At 61.2% G+C, this 17,294-nt stretch overlaps 1 protein-coding gene across 1 annotated transcript; it reads left to right on the forward strand.

Annotated features, from left to right (window-relative positions):
• Positions 1-6,437: 6,437 nt before the first annotated feature.
• NES (nestin) lies at positions 6,438-15,206 on the forward strand. The gene is made up of 4 exons (XM_059871250.1): positions 6,438-7,499; positions 8,584-8,708; positions 9,461-9,534; positions 10,257-15,206. The coding sequence occupies exons 1-4, from the start codon at positions 6,687-6,689 to the stop codon at positions 14,720-14,722; spliced, it is 5,478 nt and encodes a 1,825-aa protein (XP_059727233.1). The 5' UTR covers positions 6,438-6,686; the 3' UTR covers positions 14,723-15,206.
• The last annotated feature ends 2,088 nt before the right edge of the window (positions 15,207-17,294 follow it).

Below are 17,294 nucleotides of genomic sequence, written 5' to 3' on the forward strand. Positions count from 1 at the left end.
AATTGCTCGGGTGAGTTTGCAGAAAGCCTCAGCTCCTGAGCAGAATTAATCATTTGTCACCCTGGGAAATAATTGCAGGCGGCAGAGGCAGTGCAGCAGCTCCGGGGGTGGGGGGGGGGGGGAGTGGTGATGCTCAGACACTCAGCACGGGGCTGGACATTGACACTCACACTCATACTCACAGGGCTGGACACTCACAGCACGGGGCTGGACAGTGACACACTCACACTCACACTCACACTCACAGCACGGGGCTGGACATTGACACTCACACTCACAGGGCTGGACACTCACACCATGGGGCTGGACATTGACACTCTCACACTCACACTCACAGGGCTGGACACTCACAGCATGGGTCTGGACACTGACACTGACACTCACACTCACACTCACAGCACGGGGCTGGACATTGACACACACTCACAGGGCTGGACACTCACACCATGGGGCTGGACACTGACACTCACACTCACACTCACAGCACAGGGCTGGACATTGACACACACTCACACTCACAGGGCTGGACACTCACAGCACGGGGCTGGACACTGACACTCACACTCACAGCACAGGGCTGGACATTGACACACACTCACACTCACAGGGCTGGACACTCACAGCACGGGGCTGGACATTGACACTCACACTCACACTATGGTCCTGGACACTCACACACTCACACCACACTCATACACTCACACCCACAGCACGGGGCTGGACATTGACACTCACACTCACAGGGCTGGACACTCACACCATGGGGCTGGACATTGACACTCACACTCACAGCACAGAACTGGACACGGGCTGGACATTGACATTCTCACACTCACAGCACAGGGCTGGACACTCACAGCACGGGGCTGGACACTCACACTCACACCACACTACTGGAACACTCACTCTCACACTCGCTGTCACACACCCACTCTCACAGTCACACCCACTCTCACACTCTCACTCTCACACTCACACCCACACCCACTCTCCCACCCACACCCACACTCACACTCACAATGCCCACTGCCATGCCAGGATGGGCACTGGGACGCTCAGGGCTGAACGCCCAGGGCTGCCCCAGCCTCCCCTCCCCAATCCCAGCCCAGGAGGTGCCATCCTGCCCCTGTGGGTATGGAAACCCACCCACAGACCCACTCTTTGTGGCACAGGGCTTCCCAGTCCCAGCCCAGGAGGTGCCATCCTGCCCTGATGGGCACCACCCACAGAACTGCACTGTGTGGGGCAGGGCTGCCCAGTCCCAGCCCAGGAGGCGCCATCCTGCCCCGTGGGTATGGAAACCCACCCACAGAACTGCTCTTTGTGGCACAGGACTGTGGCACAGGGCACCCCAATCCCAGCCCATGAGCTTCTGATGCCATCGGGATGCCAATCCCGGTGCCAGTGAGGTGCTATCCTGCCCCAGATGGGCACCACCCACAGAACTGCACTGTGTGGCACAGGGCTCTCAGATCCCAGCCCAGGAGGTGCCATCCTGCCCCAGATGGGCACCACCCACAGAGCTGTGTGGGGCAGGGCTGGGGGTGGGGAGCTGTGCAGGGCCTGCTCAGGAGGAGCCATCCCCCAGGAATTCATTGGGAACAAATTCCCTGAGCCTGGGATCTCCCTGCTGCCTCGGAGGGAACTTTCCAGGTGTGCCAGCTCCTTCCCAGGGTACCTCCTGCTCCTTCCTGGCACTTGGCATCCATGGGTTGAAGTCCTTTGCCATCACAAGGGGCCCCCCGCTGGGGAATAATGAGCACTGACCCCATGATTCACAGAAGGCGGATCAATTCTGTCTTTATTATATTTTATTATTAATATTTCTTATGTATTCTTATTAACCTGTATTATATATTATTATTAATCTTTATTATATATCATTATTAATCTTCGTGGTTATTATTATGATGAAGGAGGAGGAGAAGGAGAAGGAGAAGACAGAAAGCTAAAAGATAATAATGAAAAACTTGTGACTGACACTTCAGAGTCCTGACACAGCTGGACAGGGATTGGTCCTTAAGTAAAAACAATTCACCTGTTGGATAAACCATCTCCAACCACATTCCAAAGCAGCAAGACACAGGAGAGAAAAATGAGATAATATTGTTTTCCTTTTTCTCTGAGGCTTCTCAGCTTCCCAGGAGAGAAATCCTGGGCAAAGGGGATTTTTCAGAAACTCTGACAGTGACACAGGTGGACCTAATTATCTAATTATCTCCAACCCAAACCCCATCCCCACTGGCTAATTAAGCAACCACCCTTTGGTAAAATCCATACCATCCAAACCTCCATAACCCATTCCCCGTGTTCCCAATGGCACGTGCAGCAAATGAAGGCAGGAATTGTTTCTCATTCTTTCCTCTGATCTCCTCACAGCCTTTTCTCAGCTGCCGCCTGGGAAAGTTGTGTGACTGCTGCCACAGCCCTTGGGACACCCAGCTCCTGGAAGGGGCAGGAGAGAAGGGAGAGGAGCAGGCACAGCCCTGTTAGACCCCTGTCTCGGTTTGGAAAGCCAGGTGCCTGTTAAGGAAGGCAGGAGCCTCTCCTGAAATGGAGAATGCAAACCCTCCCCACCCCTCCCAATTGCTATGAATTTTAAATTAAGGAGCTCTCAGGCAAAAAATATGGGAGCAGGAAAAAACAGTTCTTTAATAGGGAAGGGAAAAAATAAAAGGATAAATTAAAACAATGCAATGCACTAGAACAACCCTGACAGAGTCACAACTCACCCTGACACCCTGTTGGTCAGGGTGCTGGCAGCAGTACAGCTGGAAAAGTGGCTGCAGTCCTCCTGAAGTGTCAGGGGTGGTTCTGTTGGAGCAAGGGGTCCTGTAGAAAAGGCTGTATTCTTCCTCCACAGATCCGTGGAAGTAGAAGCAGCTGCTGTTCCTCTGGGGAATCCAGTGGAGAAGCTGTGCTGGTGTGTCAGAATCTCCTGATTATATCCAGGTAGGAATGCTTGGCTCCTCCCTCTGGGCAGAGCATCTCCCAAAGGGATGTTATAGTTCTTATCAGGCATGCAGTGACATTCAACAGCCTCTTATCAGCAGATGTCCCCTCCTGAGGGAGGAGTGATTGTGATCACTCAGGGAGAGAGATAAGGGGAAATTAGAATACACCATGCCTTGCAATCTGGAACAACCCCCAGATGAGCCCCATCTCAGGGTCTCTAGCTGCTCACAGTGACTCCGAGAAGTGTTAGAAAGTCTCTTTTCCCAGCCCAGCACTCAAAGAAGGAGTCAGAGCTCTTCAGTTCTTGGTCTCAAGGCTGTTTATTCTCCTTGTCTATAAAATTCTTTCTCCTGGCCAGCCGAGGTCCATTCAGAGGCACTCTGCCTGCCCCCAGGGTGGTGTTATCTTTTTATACTAAAAACTACGTGTACAATATTTACAATAACTTCCCAATACCTGTCACCTGTGTTAGTGAGCCTCCATTCCAAACCAACCCAAAAGTGCCACCATCACAGCAGGAGATGGAGGCCAAGAAGAAGAAGGAAAAAGGCTGTGCATGCCCAGATTCCTCCATCTTGCCCCCTGAACCCCCATTCTAAAAACCCCAAAAATCTATTTTTTCACCCCGTGATAAATTCACTACCATTCTACTTAAACTGTCATGGCTTGCAGATCTTCATATAAAGGTTGGTGATTGTTTTCTCCAAGGGCTAAATCAAAGGCACGGGGGTCTTGGGCTCTGTGCCAGGGTCTCTGAGCCCCCTGGACAGGGTCTCGAGCCCTCCAGAGCAGTTTCCTGGGCTCCCTCACCCATCCCTTCCTGCAGCTCTGCAGATGCTCTGGCTCAGCCCTCCCCAGCAGCCCAGGGCATGGAAAGGCATGAGGGACCCCCACAGGGACCCCCACCCACCCCAGCCTCCCCAGCCCCAGCTGTGTTCAGGCTGGAAGGGCCTCAGTGCCCAGCTGTGCTCCCTTCTCCTCCTCCCCCTGCTCCTCCAGTCCTGCCCAAAGTCACGTACCAGCCCGTGCCATGCACCCCGTGCCAAGCACCCCGTGCCAGGCAAGTGCCAGCTCCCACCTGGGACTGCAGGGCACCCTCCAACTGCCACCCCCACAAAACAGGAGTCTCATCAGCTCTTGGAGGTCTATTTCTCACCCAAGATAGCTCAGCTGCCTTTGGAGGCATAAAATCATCAGGATGGCTTCTGTGGCAGTGTTGGAAACAAAAGGTTTTAATAAAAGGCAGAATAACAAAACTCTTTACAGAGAAAAACTGATCTAGGTGCAAGAGGTTTTTGCTCCTGGTAAAACACCTCACAAAAGCGATTCCTTTCTTTCTTCTCTTCTCTTTCTAATAACTTGCCCAAACAAAATTTATTTTTTACACAGCTCCTGTCCAATTAGCTATCCCTCAGTTTGAAGTGAAGGCCCCCAGACCTCTGAGATGCCTTTTTCACCGAATCACAAAGAGAAACTTCTACGCTTCTTTTCTTTTTAAAGGAACAAAAGATAGTTCTGTCACTCCATCAGCAAAGAGCACATTCCCACAAAGCTCTGCCACTGCTGAACGGGGGACAGCCCCCCGTTCCCAAGGGGTTCTGACCCCAAGAACCTCTCAGGGGCACAGATATTTCATTCCCGAGGAGGTCTGACCCCCAGCACTCCCCAGAGGTCCAGACATCCCCATCCTGAGGCATCCTGAGCTCAAACATCCCCCAGGGACACAGACATCCCCATCCTGGGGCACCCTGAGCTCAAACATCCCCCTGGGACACAGTTATCCCCATCCTGGGGCATCCTGAGCTCAAACATCCCCCTGGGACACAGATATCCCCATCCTGGGGCATCCTGAGCTCAGACATCCCCCTGGGACACCAACATCCCCATCCTGGGGCACCCTGAGCTCAAACATTCCCCAGGGACACCAACATCCCCATCCTGGGGCATCCTGAGCCCTCCCTGAGCTGCAGGATTGGGACCATCCTGCTGAGCCCTGCTGCTGGCTGAGAGAGAGGGGACAGGCACGATGGGGAACCCCAAAAGGCAGGAGGAGGAAGAGGGGGACAGGGCCAGGGAGGAAGGAATTGCTCACTCCCAGGGCACCTCCCAGTGCAGCCATGAGCACTGGGGGTCTTTTTGCAGCAGTTTTGGGGGCTCCTGGGCATCCCAGGTGGAAAGGAGGAAAGTGGGAGCAGGCAGGTGGTGAGGAAGGGCAGCTCTGGAGCAGATGTGCTATGGAAATGAGGAAGAGGAAGATAAAGACACTCAGCATCACCCCAGTGCCCAGGGCTCTGGAGACCCCAGATCGATTCTTCAACCTCAGCACTCCCTGGGCTCCTTAATGGCGTTTCAATCTTGGCCGTGAGAGGCAAACCAGAGCCGGGCCAAGGAGCCAGACAGGATGTCTGGCCGGAGATGAGCCGGAAAGATGATGCCTTTGGGGACCCCCGAGCCGCCTCATCCCCCCTCCATCCCCCCCTCCAGGCCCCAGGGGAAAACCCCATCCCTCCTGGGGTTGCTGGATCCCCCCTCTGCCGCTCCCCCATACGGGGGCGAGAGACCCCCAGCAGCTCCCGGGTGGTGCGGGGCTGGCAGGAGCTCGGGGACGGCTCTGGGTGGCCTTTGCCAGCAGAGGGGACTGTTGCTCGTCTTTCCAGAGGCGCTCGCCTTGAGCCTGTCCCGTGGGACAGCTCCGGAAGACATTCTTGTCCTCCTTGCCCTGCTGAGGACATAGCAGGGACCCTCCCGTGGGAAAAATCACCGTCTCCCGGGAGAAAACGCTGGCAAGTCTCTCCCCGATCGACATTTTCCTGCTCCTTTTGTCCGCAGAAACCTCCCGAGTTTGAAATTCTGAATCTCCGCCCCTGGCCAGCGCTCTGCCCTTCCCCCAGAGAAGTCATCTGGGGTAAATAAAGAGAGAAAATCAAAAATCCTCATCCCCAAATGTCCGACCGTGACTGCTTGACCGCGCGGGTGAAAGCGCTGACGGAAACCAAGCTCGGAGCCGCCGCTTGCCAAGTTTTGGAGGCTGAGCTGCTCCCGTTGGGCTCCCGGCTCCGCTCGGCACATCTGGAAAGAGGGAAGATCACAGCTGGACACAGCTGGATGCAGCGCCCCGGGGAGGCACCGGCTGAGCTGCGCTCCCTCTGCAGAGGGATTTCCGCACGGATGGATCCAGGGACCTGCCAAGAGGTGTTCTCGGTGCGGCCACCACCTCCCCAGGGCTGTGAGACCCTCGGTGGGCTCCTCTGGGGCTCCTCGCCCCCAGGTTTAGAAGCAGCGTGGGGCTGACAAGCCACCACCGAGGGATGCTGCAGCCAGGCTGGGCATCTGCCAAGTGCCCTTGGACACGTCCCAGGCTCCTCGCCGAGCCCCACGGCAGCCCTCCAGCTCCCTGGCATGGCCCTCAGGCTTTAGGGAGGGCATTCCCAGCCGGGAGAGGATCCAAGGCCTCAAGTCACCCTCTCGAAGTGGGAAGCAGCACCTCGCTCTTCCGCAGGGCCGGGAAATCCGAGCTCGGCGTCGAGCCCACGTGGGCTGGAGCCGGCTCGGCTGTGCAAGGGTTAAATCCGGCTGCTCGTCCGGGTCTCGGGGGCCTCCCACTCGGCAGCGCAGGGTATGAATAGCTGCGCTCCCCTCTGCTCCCAGGCACTCGCTTCCCTCCCCGCCTTCCCGCTCTGCCTCGCGTTCTCCCCGCATCCTCCTGCCCCGCGGCTCCCCCGGCAGCGCCCATGCTGAGCACGGAGAGTTTGGCAGGGCCGAGAGCCCTGGGAGAGGAATCGCTGCAGATGTGGGACCTCAACAAGCGCCTGGAGGCGTACCTGGCCCGCGTGAAGTTCCTGGAGGAGGAGAACGAGGTGCTGCGAGCTGAAATCCAGAGCGCCAAGAGCGGCCCGGCCGGCGACTCGTGGCGGGCGAAGTACGAGGAGGAGCTGCGAGCCCTGCGGGATGCGCTGGATGTCGCCTTCAGGGAGAAGTGCACGGCCGAGCTGGCCAGGGACAACCTGTACGAGGAGGTGCAGCAGGTGAAAAGCAGGTGCCAGAAGGAGCAGGCAGCCCGAGAAGAGGCTAAGAAGCAGCTGTCCTTGAGCAGGAAGGAGCTGGAGGAGGAGAGGAGAGCGCAGATCTGGCTGAAGGAGAGAGCTGTGCAGCTGGAGAAGGAGGTGGAAGCCTTGCTGGAGGTGCACGAGGAGGAGAAAGCGGGGCTGGACCAGGAGATCGCCAGTTTCTCCCACAGTCTGGAGAGTTTCCGCAGTGCCCCGGTGGCTTTCCAGCCGGTGGAGGTGGAGGATTACTCCAAGAGGCTCTCGGAGATCTGGAAAGGGGCGGTGGAGACCTACAAGGCAGAGGTGGCTCAGCTGGAGGGGTCCCTGTGCCAGGCCAAAGAGAACCTGTGGAAGGCGGTGGAGGACAACCAGCAGAGCCAGCTGCAGCTGCAGCACCTGGAGAAGGACTTGGCGGGGCTCAAAGCTCGGAAGGAGATGCTGGAGGAGAGCCTGGCCCGGCAGTGGCAGGAGCAGCGCGGAGAGGCAGAAAAGTTCCAGGTGAGTGAAGGTCCCAGGGGAGGGGAGGGACAGCAGAGCACTGGGGGTGCCTGGGTGGGCACCCAGGGCACATCCCCGAGCAAAGGGATGCGAGACATGGAAGGGGGGAGGCAAAGAGAGGGAACAAACCCCAGGGAAGGGATGGAGATAGCCCTGGATGTGCTGCAGAGGAAGCTGGGGAGGGCAGGAGGAAGAGCAAAGTGGCTTGGGGACATCTCTGTCCCGGGCACAACAGAGACCCGGGGCCACTAAACTGCAGGGGAGAAGCCACCAGCTCCGCCCCCAGCGCCCTGCCCCGGGCCGTGGCTCCGTGGCCTGCCGGGCTCCGGGCTGCGGATCCCGGGGCAGCCGCAGCCCCTCCGCCGCCCCCGGGGCGGGCAGGACAAACTCCCACCGACAAACTCCCACAGACTGCCGCTTTTGCAGCTGCGATCCGACAGCTGCAAAAGCGATTCAGCGGAGGGAGGTGGAGGCGGAGCGGGCTGGAAATACCGGGAGCGGCGTGACCACTGCCCGGGGAAGGGTCTCCCTTTGTTCCAGCTGGGTGTCCCGGGCCAGAGGATGCCGCCGCCTCGGCCGCTCCCCTGGAAGTTGTTTCTTTCCCACGCTGGCCGTGAATCAGCCCGGCCTTTCCTCCTCTTCCCGTCCCCTTTCAGCCCTGCTCATCTCCCCCACCCTCTGCCCCCCGGGCTAAAATGAGCTCCAGGCTCCTGAGCATCCTGCGGGGATGAGCCGAGCCCCCTGCCCGAGCCTCCCAGGTCCGCGGGGGGCGGCGGGGCTCAGGCAGGGCTGGGGGCGACACTGACCCCCCCTGTGCTGCTTGCAGCTGCCCAGGGAGTTGTTTCTTTCCCACGCTGGCCGTGAATCAGCCCGGCCTTTTCTCCCTCTTCCCATCCCCTGCTCATCTCCCCCATCCTCAGCCCCCCGCATTAAAATGAGCTCCGGGCTCGTCCCTGAGCATCCTGCGGGGATGAGCCGAGGCACCGAGCCCTGCGGGGATGAGCCGAGGCACCGAGCCCCGCGGGGAGCGGAGGGGCTCGGGCAGGGCTGGGGGTGACCCTGACCCCCCCTGTGGTGCCCGCAGCTGGCCATGGAGGCCCTGGAGCAGGAGCAGCAGAGCCTGCGGGTGCAGATCGCCCGGGTGTTGGAGGACAGGCAGCAGCTCATGCACCTCAAGATGTCCCTGAGCCTGGAAGTGGCGACCTACAGGTGAGCTGCGGGTGGGCACGGCACGCCGGGCACCGCGGCAGGCACAGCTGGGTGGTGGCACTGCAGGGACAGCTCCGTGCCCCCTGAACGGCCCTTCCTTCCAGATGGCCCCGCACAAAGGCGGCTGCCGGGGACTGGGGGGGACAATTAGCATGAGAATGGGGCTGGCCCTGCCCGGCCGAGCGTGATGTCACCGTGCGGGGACACTAATCCGGGCCGCGGGGGGATGGGAGGGGGCACGGGAGCGAGGGGGGCTCCTTCGGGGTCCTCAGCGAGCCGTGCCAGAGCAGCACAAGAAGCCGTGCCTCAGTTTACCTGGCCCGTGTCCAGCAGAACCAGACGTGCCTCAGTTTACCTGCCCTGTGTCCAGCAGAACCAGACGTGCCTCAGTTTACCCACCCTGATGCCCCCTGTGTCCATGGCAGCACAAGTAGGCGTGGCTTGGTTTACCCGGCCTGTTTCCAGCAGAACTAGCCGTGCCTCAGTTTACCTGCCTTGACATTCTGTGTCCGGAGTAGCACAAGCAGATGTGCCTCAGTTTACCTGCCCTGATGCCCCCTGTGTCCAGAGCAGCACAGGCAGCTGTGCCTCAGTTTACCCACCCCGTGTCCAGCAGAACTAGCCGTGCCTCAATTTACCTGCCCTGTGTCCAGAGCAGCTCAAGCAGCTGTGCCTCAGTTTACCTGTCCTGGGGTGCACAGGGAGCCCCCAGCACCCTGCAGCACCCCCCGAGCTCCTCTCCTGTCCCCCAGGACGCTGCTGGAAGCGGAGAGCAGCCGCCTGCAGGTGCCCGCTGGGGAATTCAGGGTGGCCAACGGTGTGAGAGGTAAGGGACCCCCGGTGCCACGCCAGCAGCACCCCTGGGAGGGCTTGGGGGGTTAAATGTGCTTAAATGTGGATTTAGCCACATTTCCCTGCATTTTCCTGGGGGGCGTTAGATGTGTTTAAATGTGGATTTAGACAAGTTTTCCTGGGGAGGTTTAAATGTGGATTTAGCCACATTTCCCTGCATTTTCCTGGGGGGTTAAATGTGGATTTAGCCACATTTTCCTGGGGGTTTAAATGTAGATTTAGACAGATTTCCCTGCATTTCCCTGGCAGCCATTGGAAGGTGTGAACAGCGGCGGGGGGCTCTTGGCACGGGGCTCACAGCCCAGATCAGCCTTATCTGCTCCTTCACAAGCCTTATCTGCTCCTTTGCCTCGTTTTTAATTCCCTGCCTTTCATGGGAAGGGCAGGACAGGACGGAGGGCTGTGCTAACAAGCTGAGCATTTCCTTTTTCCTCAAAACAAAGCAAAATCCCAAGGAAAGCTTGTCACCTGCACACTTTCCCCGGCAGCAGGGCCTGGCTGTGGCTGCAGCTGGGCACGGCATTGTCCCAGCTGATGCCGAATCCGCCGGGACCAGCAGCATCCGCTGCACTCGGGAGGGAGGAATTTCCCACTTTCCAAGAAGGAGCTGTTTAAAAATAGGAGAGGGGGCAGCGAGAGGCAGCCAGGGGAGAGGCACAGAGCTGCCTGCTCACTGCTCCTCCTCGCTCTTTGCAGATCTCAAACTGGAGGTGAGCAGCAGCAAAGCGGTGCCAGCCAGCCCCGAGGCCAGGCGGGTGCTGCCCTGCACCCCCTTCCCCAGGGCGACAAAAAAACCCCAAAGCTCCACCCTGACACCCCAAAGCGCCAGGGAGCTCCAGAAAATCACCTCAGCCCTCCATGGCAGCGCTGCCAGCAGGGGTGATGGGCTGGGGGCTCCCACAGCCAGCCCCCCCCAGGCAGGCAGAGCCGCCCCTCCCCTCTCCCCGGAGCGGGAGAGCTCTGGGGGGGAAGGTCCCGCCTGGCCGGGAGGAGATGAGGCAGCGATGAGCCGAGGGATGGAGTGTCCCCTGTCCAGAGCCCCGGGGGACAGTGGCAGTGCCAGCCTGCAGCCCCTGGGAGCCGCCCACAGGCTGCAGTACCCTGCCCAGCTGGTCAGCGAGGCACTGGAGGATGCCCTCAAGGCCATGGAAGGGGAGGCTCAGCCCGAAGAGGAGCCCAGAGCCAGCTCCACGTGGGATGTCCGTGCCCCCAGCCCCGCTTTCCCCCCCGAGGCTGTGCCAGAGGGGCCTGGGGAAGGGCAGGAGCCCTCGGAGGGCTCTGAGGATGGGGAGAGCCCCGAGGAAGAGGAGAGGGTGGGGGAGGTGATGCTCCAGGGGCTGGCTGGGGACAGCAGCATCCTGCAGGACACAGCCCCATCCCCAGCGGGCATGGACCCTCCCTTGGGTGCCTCGGGGAGCCAGGAAGACCTGGGAGCCTGGGAGGAGGAGGAGGAGGATGATGATGAGGAGGAAGTACCTGCTGTGCTGAGCCCAAGGGATCCAGAAATGGAGGCCCAGGAAGGGGACAAGGATCTCCCTGGACAAACAGAGACCAGCTGGGAAAAGCCAGAGCAGGAGAGAGCAGAGACCCCCAGCACGGATCCATCCCACCCCTCAGAGGATGAGGAGGAGGAGGAGGAGAAGGGAGATTTTCAGGAAGAAGGAACACATGTGCCAGAAGAGGAGTGTCCCCACAGAGAAGTGGAAGCTGCTCGTGTTGTCCTTGTGGAAAGCCACCTGGTTTTGCCCACAGAAGGTCACCTGGAGGAGGACTTTGCTGATGCAGAGCAGGAAAGGGCTGAGCAGCAGAAAATGCCCGGGTGTGAGATGGACCTGGCTGCAGAGAAGGAAAGGGAACAGGAGCTGTGTCCGGAGCAGGAGCCCTCGAGAGTCCCCGAGGCCATCCCAGCAGAGGAGCCTCCCACAGGAGCTGAAGGAGATGCCATGGCAGGGGAGGACACAGGCAGAGAGGAAGATGCTGAGGGAGAAAAGGGAGAGGCCGGCAGGGAGGTGCTGGGAAGAGAGGATCACAGGGTAGGACAGGACCCCATGGCAGGAGAGGACCTCACAGCAGGAGAGGGCTCTGAGTCAGGAGAAGATCTTGGGGCAGGAGAAGGCTCTGAGGCAGGAGAAGACTGTGGGGCAGGAGAAGATCATGGGGCAGGAGAAGATCATGGGGCAGGAGAAGATCATGGGGCAGGAGAAGATCTTGGGGCAGGAGAAGATCATGGGGCAGGAGAAGACCGTGGGGCAGAAGACCATGGGGCAGGAGAAGACCATGGGGCAGGAGAAGGCTCTGAGGCAGAAGATCATCTTGGGGCAGGAGAGGCTGTGGCAGGTGACACCCTGGATGGGGACAGCAGAGCCCCAGAGGAGCCTGAGGAGCTGCAGGAAAGAGAGGGGGAGGAAGAGGAGGAGCTGAAGCCAGGAGAGGAGCCCTGGGGACAGGGGGATGACAATGGCAGTGGCCAGGAGCCCTGTCCAGAGGACTGGGAGGTGACAGCAGGGGACACTGAGGGACTGCTGGGGGTAGAAGAGTCAGCCTGGGCAGATGACACCCTGAGCAGTGCAGGAAGGCTGGAAAGTGAAGAGAGAGGTGGCACAGGGCCAGCAGAGCTGGAGGAGGCCCAGGAGGACGATGAGGAAGATGCCAAGAGCCAGGAGATGAGGCAGCAGCAGGCACTGCCAGAGGCTGAGCCAGCAGCAGAGCTGGCACGGCAGGGCAGCGTGGCACAGCCTGAGCCAGCCCCTGCAGGTGCCCCCGGGGCAGGGGACAGGCAGGAGCTGGCAGGGGCTCCAGAGGAACCACGGGGGCTGCAGGGTGAGGACACTGCTGAGGGGCTCAGCCCAGAGCTGGGGGAGCTGGAGAGCTCAGGGCTGGTGGCACCGGGGCAGGTGCCAAGTGAGAACAGCGAGTGGGCACTGGAGGAGACAAACAGAGCCCCAGAGCTGGTGGCACTGGGACAGGTGCCATGTGACAGTGCTGAGTGGGCACTGGAGGAGACCCCCAGAGCCCCAGAGCCCACAGTGGGCACTGGCAGGAGGGTGGAGCTGGAGGACACCCTGCCAGACAGCACGCCCCTGCACCTCTACCAGGGGGAGGTGCTGATGGGGACAGCCAGCCCGAACCCTCCAGAGAGCGAGGGCACCACGGGGACAGCTCCTGTGTGTGCCACAGCCCACGAGGGTGAAGGGTGGCTGCCAGGGAGGGACAAGCCACCAACTCCCAGCATGCCAGAGAGCCCTGAAGAGGAGGCAGAGGGGGCTGAGGAGGAGGAGGAGGAAGGTTATTTCATGGTCTCTGCTCCCAGCCAAGAGGTGTCCAGCTCAGAGGAAGCTGAGATCCCTGAGGACTTTGAAGAAATTAAAGTGGAAGCAACTGAAGGTGGCCAAGATGATCTGGGGGCTCCTGGAGAAGCATCTCCAGGGCCAGAGGGCAAAGAGCACCTCGAGGGGCTTGCTGCAGAAGCAGATGAGGATATGGAGATGCCTACTGAGGAACCTGAGGTGCCAGAGGATGAGGAGGGCAGTGCTGAGCTGGAGGAAGGCCCAGAAGAAGATCCCAGCTGCCTTGGGGTGGTGGAACCATCAGCTGGAGGTTCTGATGGGCCAGCCCAGGGTGCCGCAGGCCCTGCAGTGTGGCAGGAACCAGAGCACCCAGAAGGTCTGGCTGCTGAACCAGATGAGGAGCTCCACGCCACAGCTGAGCTGGAGGGGGATGCCAGTGGAGCAACAACCACGCTGGGGCTGGCAGGGCAGGAGGAGGAGGAGGAGGAGGAGGATGAGCCCAGCACGGCTCTCCATGACACAACCAAGGCCACAGCAGAGCTCCAGGCCCAGGCAGTGCCTGATGAAGCAGAGCAGGCTCTGGAAGAGCAGCCAGCCACGGAGGGGGAAGCCCCGGGCAGTGAGAGCTCTCCTTCCCCCGGGGCCAGCCCAGCTCAGCTGGGCCCTGCATCGGGGCAGGGAGGTTCTCCAGAGGGGATTCCGGACATCCCGGACACAGCTGCTCTCCCTGCAGAGCTGCCAGTGGATCTCATGAAAGCCTCGGGGATTTTGGAAATAGTCGAGCAGGCCCTGGAGTTCAACCAGGAGCTGATGGGGGGGAGGGTGGCAGAGGCTGGGCAGGGTCCTGGCAGGAGAGAGCCCTCCCGGGATGCTGGGGAGGACCTGGAGCCCTCCCGGGATGCAGAGGAACACCCTGAGCTCTCCCAGGATGCAGGGACACACCCCGAACTATCCCGGGATGCAGAGGAACACCCCGAGCTCTCCCAGGATGCAGGGGAACACCCTGAGCTCTCCCGGGATGCAGGGGAACACCCCGAGCTCTCCCAGGATGCAGGGGAACACCCCGAGCTCTCCCGGGATGCAGGGGAACACCCCGATCTCCCCCGGGATGCAGGGGAGGACCCAGAGCTCCCCCGGGATGCAGGGGAGGACCCCGAGCTCCCCCGGGATGCAGGGGAGGACCCAGAGCTCCCCCGGGATGCCGGGGAGGACCCCGAGCTCCCCCGGGATGCAGGGGAGGACCCCGAGCTCTCCCGGGATGCAGGGGAGGACCCCGAGCTCTCCCGGGATGCAGGGGAGGACCCCGAGCTCTCCCGGGATGCAGGGGAGGACCCAGAGCTCCTCCGGGATGCAGGGGAGGACCCAGAGCTCCCCCGGGATGCAGAGGAACACCCGGAGCTCTCCCAGGATGCAGAGGAACACCCCGAGCTCTCCCGGGATGCAGGGGAGGACCCAGAGCTCCCCCGGGATGCAGGGGAGGACTCCTCCCTGGCCTCATCCAGCGAGGAGGAGCCCACGGTGCAGGAGGCCCCGGAGACGGAGGGTGCGCTCCGGGCTGAGAACGGGCTGCACCGGGAGGCCAGCCTGGAGGAGCTGCCTGAATTCCCCGAGGAGATGCTGAACGGCGCCACCAGCACAGCCCCGGCGCAGGAGCTCCCCACAGACCCCACAGAGCCCTCGGGGGTGATGCCACCGCCGGCCCCCAGCCCTGGAGGTGGCACTGCCACCAAGCTGGGGGATGGCAGCCTGAGGGGGAAGCAGCTGAGCGCCGTGGTCCCTGCGCCGGGGGAGGATGTCCCGTGCCTCACAGCCCCGCAGCCAGCAGTGTGTGGCCTGAGGGCTGAGCAGGAGCCCTGGTCCTCAGGGGACGAGTGACAGCAGCCAGGGGCAACCTTCTGGTGGCCCCTTCCTGCCAAAACCCAGTGCCCCCCCTTGTCCCACCTCTCCTGATGCTTCCCCATCTCCCCGTGGGTTTTAACACGTTTGTGTGGATTTTTTGCACCCCTTTTCAGAGTGAAGAACCACCAAGTTTTGTTGCACCCCCACAGCCCACCCAAATTCTCATGCTTGCTCTGGGATCCCCGCTTCATTTTGGGTTTCCTCCTGGGTGGGTTGACATGGCTGTATTTAATTTAAACTCTGTGTTTCCCCATTCCCTGCAACCTTCCCTCTCCAACTCCTCCAGTATTTGCCCCAGGATGTCCAGCTGGAGGTTAGGGACCCTCCCCAAACTGCACCCTGGGACTCAGCATTTTGGGGTACATCACCCCAGGGTCCCCAGCCTGACCCTGGGGGCTGAGCCACACTGGATGTACCCACCACCTCAAAATTAATTTAATAAAGCCTCCTCCTCCCCTCAGGGCCTGGCTGTCCTCACTCTGGAGCAGGGGCAGCAGGGCTGGGGGGGCAGGGGAGGGCACTGACCGGGGGGGTTGCACTTCCAGGCTGCTTTGGGCTGGGAAGGAGCCCGGGTGGCCGTCCAGCAGCACGGGCTGGGGGCAGGATCGGGGGGCAAGAGGGGTGGAATGGTGCTGCCCCATCTCTGGGACAATGCACAGCCCTGGAGCTTCGTGGCCACAATCCCCCGGGTGGCGCAGCCCCCAGGGCCATGGAAATAATTGAGCAGGCCTTGGAGTTCAACCAGGAGCTGATGGGGGGAGGGTGGCAGAGGGTGGGCAGGGTTTGCAACCCCAGGATGCTCCTCCATTCCCAGGGTGATGCAGCCCCCAGGAGGAGGTTCCCCCATTCCCAGGGCAATGCAGTACCCCAGGGCAATGCCCCCAGGAGATGCTCCTCCATTTCCAGAGTGCTGCAGCCCCCCAGAGCAGTACCCCCACGAGATGCTTCCCCATTCCCAGGGTGATGCAGCCCTTAGGGCAATGCCCCCAGAAGATGCCCCTCCATTTCCAGGGTGATACTACCCCTGGGAGGATTCTCCCCCATTCCCAGGGCAATACCCTAAGGGGGATGTTCCCCATTCCCAGGGTGATGGAGCCCTCCAGGACAATGTTCCCCCATTCCCAGGGTGTTGCAGCCGCCAGGAGGAGGTTCCCCCATTCCCAGGGCAATGCCCCCCGGGGGATTCTCCTCCATTCCCCGGGCAATGCAGCCCCCCGGGGTTACAGCCCCCATCCCTGTGGATGCTGTCCCACCCCCAGACCCCGAGGCGATGCTCCCACCCCCAGGGCTCCACAGTCGCCACTGGAGGCTCGCTGCTGGCCAGGAACTCCCCCGGTTTCCTCCTAAATGCCAGCCCAGCCCAGCCCAGCAGTGCCCCGAGCCCGGAGCCAGCGGCCGCCGCTCCTGCCCGGTGCGGGCACGATGCCCGCGGAACAACCCGCGCATCCCGGCCCCGGGAGCCGCCGGAACCCAGCGGGGACCCCCCCGAGCCGGAGGGCGGTGGGTGCAGGGGGGCTGGGAGGGGCTCAATCGCCCCGTTGTGCAGCCGGGCGTGGGGAGAGCCGCATAAATCAGCGCGCAGCTGAAGAACGGGCTCCTTTATGCCGGGCAGAGGGCTGAGTCACCGCGGACAGGGCACACGGTGACTCGGCCGGCCCTGGCATCGCTGGCACCCGCCAGCCTCGCCCCCACGGGTGTGCTCAGCATCGCCCTGGCCGTCCCCGTGCCCGATTTAGCTCGGTGCTTCCCGTGCCCAGGGATGCTCGGAGCCAGCAGCGATAAGAACCCGACATCGAGCTGCCTTCTTCCCCTCGAAACCCCCGGCCCCCTCCCCTCCCGAAGGCGACAGATTCCTTTTAAGGTGAAACTCCAACCGATCCAAACACCCTAAGAAAAAAAAATCCCCTTCTGATGAGTTTAATCAGGCGCCGAGCCTGCGTTCCATCACACCTCGGCTGCCTGGGCAGCAGCAGCCCCGGCAGCAGCTCCAGCAGCGCCCCCGGAGCCCCCCGAGCCCCCCGAGGGGACCCCAAAGCCGGGGGGTCGCGGGGAGGGGGGTGGAGGATGCTGAGGAGGAGACGGAGACGGCTCGGGCCGGGCTCAGCCGTGCGGGGGGTGACATTCCTGCCGAAATGAATCCGCATTCCAGCGGCGCTGACAGCGATGAGGGGGGACAGATGGCGGGGGAGGGGAGCCCCTTCCTCCCGCCAGGAGGAGGAGGAGGAGGAGGAGGAGGAGGAGGAGGGGAGGAAGCGCCGAAAGCTCGCAGTCAGCCGAGGGGGATGGGGGAGATTGCCGGGACTGCAGCGGGGGGAGAAAGCTGCGGGTCTGGGGAGTGCCCGAGGGGCTGGGCGTGGTGGGACCGGCACCGAGAGGGTCCCCAACGGGAGCGAGTGTCCCCAACAGGAGCGAGAGTGTCCCCAGTGGGACTGAATGTGTCCCCAAAGGCATTGAGAGTGTCCCCAACAGGACTGAAAGTGTCCCCAACAGGACTGAGAGTGTCCCCAACAGGACTGAGAGTGTCCCCAAAGGGATGGAGAATGTCCCC

This window comes from Haemorhous mexicanus, chromosome 31 (genome assembly GCF_027477595.1).
Source record: "Haemorhous mexicanus isolate bHaeMex1 chromosome 31, bHaeMex1.pri, whole genome shotgun sequence".
Classification (NCBI taxonomy): domain Eukaryota; kingdom Metazoa; phylum Chordata; class Aves; order Passeriformes; family Fringillidae; genus Haemorhous; species Haemorhous mexicanus.